Consider the following 5,167-nt stretch of genomic DNA (forward strand, 5'->3'; position numbering starts at 1 on the left):
TGCTAATTAAGCTCTTATCTATCACTAGAGTCAAGATACAAATTTCTTTTTCTCACTTAACTTGGCCCTTGACTATATCGTTAATTTTCTAGACAGTCAGAAACATCTACTCATGAGTCATGAATTCTTAGGCAAAGAAAACTCCACAACAGTCATGGCAAGTATTGTAGTATGGTATTGTAGTATGCAAAGCTAACAGCCTTTTTGTTTGATTTTTTTCTTTCTTTATGATAAATGCGATTATATTCATTGCCCGTTATGCACAGTTCAAAGCTAATAAATGCGACACAGTTTTTTTCTTTGTCGGTCTAAATACATTTCAAAGGCTTAAGCAATATCTAGTAAATCCCTATAGTGAAAAAATTGGTAATGACCGAGATTGGAGTCACTCCATGTATCACTTTGAAAATCTTTACACAACATTACATATATATCGAGTACTGTTCCTGTATATATTTCAAGGACGTGTGGCATGGGTCAGGGTCACAACATCTTCTTGGTTTCCGAGTCGAGGACGTCTACATGGTGGTGGTCTCTTGGTTAGTACCTGGGACGAAATATCGTATTTGGCAATAGGAGCTCCACATGATCCTGATGGTGGAGTGTATATTTCTGGACCCATACCACCACCTATTTCATAATTAGGATATTGAAATATTAGTGATAAAAATTCGCTACACTATTTTCTCTCAATTCCTGGATTTGAAGAATATCAATGATTGTATAAAAACAGTATCCATATATCTAATTTGGAGGAGCCAAAAGATTGTAAAACTCATGATCTAAACAATTTTTCATTTTACTTTAATCTTTACCTATACTTCAAAACATGAAAGATTGCAAAAGCTAAGGATTGTGTGATTCTCTTGTTATGTGAACTGACCTGGAATACTAGCTTCTACAAGACCAATCACAAACATCAGACAAAGCAGAAGGCGGAGCAGACGAACATGTGACGTTCTCTTCATCACCATTGGCTCTTCTTACCTTAAATAAACTTAAAGAAATTATGAGAAACTATAAATAAATAAGAGACTTTTGTATTTTGATACCTATATAGGTTATTAAATATAGCATTTAAAATGAACTCGGTAGGTAAGGCTAGTTGCTATATTTCCAACTAATTTTCCTCTCCCCGCGTTACGACTTACGACTTATTTGCATGATTGCATCTACGAAAACTGATTTTTAAATGGTTTATTACCCAATAGTCAACAATCCAAACTCTTTTTTCTTTGTAGTCTAGACGATTTCACACAGCCAACGACGACGACGAAAACGCCCATGTTGTTAATACTTAATATCCCACGTGTTAATAAAAAAAGACTTGAGAGAAACATAAGATTATCCAAATATGATGTGTTTAGCATAAACTAATCATCGGTTTGTGGGTGTATAAGACCTACGACATTTGTCAGTTTGATGTATTAGATATGAAGTTATTAATAATTGATGAATTATTTGGAGAACCGAAAAAGTATGCTAGTATATTTTTCTATGCAAATGTTATTTTGTTGGAGGACTTTTTCAGGAATTTTCCCTAAATTTTTCTATTTTTAAATCAACATTTCGATCAGATACTATATGTGTCACCAAAAGAGTCTCAAATGTAAGAACATTACGAAAAGTTAGATAACAAAAAATTTCATCATATAGATGCAGCGCATTTCTGGATTTGGGCTTTGCAACGAAGACATTTTGGCCTTTTCGTCTTCGTTGGGTTTTTGCATTGGTTTTATTTCGTTTGGCTTTTGTGTCAAGAAAAAGATAACTATAAATCTTATTCCTCTGCATTGTTTGCGTCTTTTTAGCTATTTGAAGTTTTTTTCTTGGGTTTTTAAGTAGGAGTCATGTACGAGTCTTGTTGATCATCTTGCTTTGAATCAATAAAAGAAAAAACCAAAAACAAAGGTAGCTTTAGCCAGCACTAAAGAACTTGTGTCATCAGGCCCTAAAAAGAGGACTCTCACCCCTTTGTCTAATTCCCTTGACCTCTGTTCTCGTTTAAACTCCCATGTTTCCTTGTCTCGCTTCCGCCCCTGTATCAGTTGGTATCAGATTTGTTTTCGTTCCTGGTAGCTTTCCCCGTCGTCATGAAGTAAAAGACTGTCCCAAAAGATGATACTAGAGACGATGTGCGTGTCGGCATGCAACCCCACGACTGATCCGACTTTCGCGATGCCCTCCTTGCCTCACAGTTAGATTTGCAGAATTCCACCACCGAATCTCTGCGAGTTATGACAGAGACAATCACTGACCGACTTGGAGAGCGCAACCAACATCACGGCGGTGTCGTTGCTCCGGCAGAAGACAACCCGTTTGCCCATCACAACCCCCTCACCGTGAATTGGTCAAATATCGCCGTCATGAAGAGAGATCTCCGGACACACGTTGGGAGGCTTCATTCCGCGTTGACATTTCAGAATTTCATTGTTGAATAAGAGGTGATCAGTTGCTGGACTGGATCGTCTCGGTGGAGGAAGTGCTCGAGTTTAGAGATGTCCCAGAAGACCGTAATGTCGCCTTGGTATCCACCAAATTCAGAAGCCAAGCTGCGTCATGGTGAAGTCAAATCAAGCTCACACGTGCGCGAACTGGTGAAGCACCGATACAATCTTGGGAGAAGTGTAGAAAGAAGCTCCGAGAGACCTTTCTGCCTCATAACTATGATCACACTATGTTTACAAGGTTGCAAAACTTGAAGCAGGGATCTCGAACTGTCGATGAGTATGTCGAAGAGTTCTATATGTTGCTTACACGCAATGATATTCATGACAGTGAGGTACAACTTGTCTCATGTTTTATCGGCGGCCTACGCCAACAGATTCAGTCTTCGCTGGCTCAATTTGACCTGTCCACCATTGGAGAAGCACATCGAAGAGCAGCCTCGTTTGAACAACAATTTTGCTCTTTGTCTTGGCCCTCAGCAATGTGGAGTCGCGCGCAAGAACAACCTACGCACCCGTCAACACTCAGACAAGTGACATTACTTCGATGTCTGACAACACTGTTCGTAACCCACCGGAGGAGCATGTTCTTCGCCGCTCTGTACGCAATGCATTGCGATGCTACGCTTGTGGTGAAAATGGACACTGCCAATAGCTTTCCCTAATCAAACAAGGCGCGGTTTGATTGATGATGATGCGCAGCTTGACCAAGCGACAATCTTTGATTCTTCAGAGGACGATAAAGCCCATACCAACGACAACAAAACATTTATAACGCATGGAGATACGGGTACAATGATGGTTTTCCTCGAACGTATCTCGCTCCACCTAGCCGCACAGACACTTGGTTGCGTACGAAAATTTTCGATTTTCTTGTACAATCAATGGACGTGTTTGCAGCTTCATCATCGACTCTGGGAGTTGTAGCAATGTCATTTCTGACTACGCGGTGCATAAGCTTGGTTTGCCAGTTGAAGCGTATCCAAGACCATATTCCCTAGGCTGGGTACAGGATGGCATTGCCATACGTATCTCTCACCGAGCCCGTGTACCTTTCTCTATTGGTCCGCATTACAAAGACAGGACATGGTGCGACATAGCTTCGATGGATGTGAGTCACCTTATTTTGGCAATATCTTGGGAGTTTGATCGCAAGGTCATCCATGATGAAGCCAAAAATACATATAGTTTCATTTGGGAAACTCATTAGATCATGTTGCTGCTTACCTGCGAGCCACTATCCCTATTGAAGTTGGAGGTTCGTGACTCTATCCTGGTGAATGAACAGAAGCCACTTCAACCCGTGACTCCACTCTTGTGTTCTTATGCTTGTTTTCAGGACAAACTACAACTGTAAGGAGTTGCTTTTGCCGTTTTGACCTGTCTCGCAAGCAACACTGTACCGAGTCAGTTACATCACTTTGTTCGCGTGTTAGAGGAGTTTCACATCACTTTGTTCGCGTGTTAGAGGAGTTTCACGATGTTTTTCCAGCTGAGCTACCACAGGGACTCCCTCCGCTCTGCGATATTTAGCACCAGATTGATTTGATTCCTAGTTCTACACTGCCCAATCGTCCACACTGCAGATTGAGCCCTAGTTAACATGAAGAGCTGCAACGATAAGTTGAAGACTTGCTGACAAAGGGCCATATTCGGGAAAGTCTCAGTCCTTGTGCCGTGCGAGCCCTTTTGATTTCAAAAATGATTTCAAAAAAAGATAGGTCGTGGCGTATGTGCGTTGATAGTCGCGCTATTAACAAAATTACGGTAGGCTACTAGTTCCCGATTCCACAATTGGACGATTTGCTGGATCAGATCGGCCATGCTAAAATATTTTCCAAGATCGATCTTAAAAGTGGTTATCACCAGATTTGGATCCATCCTGAGGATGAATGAAAAACCGCTTTCAAGACGCATGATGCCTTTTGGTCTTTCTAATGCTCCGAGTATGTTCATGTGCATCATGAACCAAGCTTTGCGGCCATTTATTGGTAAGTTTGTTGTTGTGTACTTTGATGATATCTTAATTTACATCCCTTCTGTTGCGGCTCTTGAGGACCAACTTCGTGCGGTGTTGACTGTTTTATGCAAAGAACAATTGTTTGTGGCCAAACAGAAATGTGAGTTTGGGGTGGTTCAAGTATTGTTTCTTGGTTACATTGTTTATGACAAAGGCTTAGTGGTGGAATCGTCTAACGTTGAAGCCATCCGGTCTTGGCCTGTGCCGCATACTGTCATTGACGTTCGTAGCTTCCATGGTTTAGCGTCTTTCTATAGATGTTTTGTGTTGCATTTTAGTGGGATTATGTCACCGATAACGAGTTGCATGAAGCTTGGTAAATTTGAGTAGACGGATGAAGTGGATAAGGCATTCTACCTCATTAAGGAAGCGTTGATCACAACTCCGGTCTTAGTGCTCCCGAAATTTCATCTAAATTTTGAGCTCCACTGTGATGCCTCCAAATTTGGTATTGACGCTGTCTTGAGCCAACATGGACGACATGTCGCTTAGTTAGCGAGAAACTTAGCGGTGCGCATGTTCATGATAGTACATACGATGTTGACTTTTATGTCGTGGCTCAAGCCATTAATTATTGGTGTCATTACTTAGTTCAGCGGGAGTTTGTCTTGTTCACGGATCATGACGCGCTTCGCCACCTTGATAGTCAGGCTAAGGTCTCTTCACGCCACGCCTCATGGATTGCATTCCTTGAGCAATT

General features: G+C 41.2%; 1 protein-coding gene across 1 annotated transcript; it reads right to left on the reverse strand.

Annotated features, from left to right (window-relative positions):
* LOC109127508 lies at positions 271 to 1,052 on the reverse strand. The gene is made up of 2 exons (XM_019232415.1): positions 884 to 1,052; positions 271 to 630 (listed from the first exon to the last, which is right to left on the reverse strand). Exons 1-2 carry the CDS (start codon positions 972 to 974, stop codon positions 458 to 460), a joined length of 264 nt encoding a protein of 87 aa, XP_019087960.1. The 5' UTR covers positions 975 to 1,052; the 3' UTR covers positions 271 to 457.

This window comes from Camelina sativa, chromosome 11 (genome assembly GCF_000633955.1).
Source record: "Camelina sativa cultivar DH55 chromosome 11, Cs, whole genome shotgun sequence".
NCBI lineage: Eukaryota > Viridiplantae > Streptophyta > Magnoliopsida > Brassicales > Brassicaceae > Camelina > Camelina sativa.

Coding starts and splice junctions, on each gene's coding strand:
- LOC109127508 (XM_019232415.1), bottom strand. CDS start 974: ATGGTGATGAAGAGAACGTCACATGTTCGTCTGCTCCGCCTTCTGCTT. Junction 631..883: donor TGTAGAAGCTAGTATTCCAG/GTCAGTTCACAT, acceptor ATTATGAAATAG/GTGGTGGTATGGGTCCAGAA.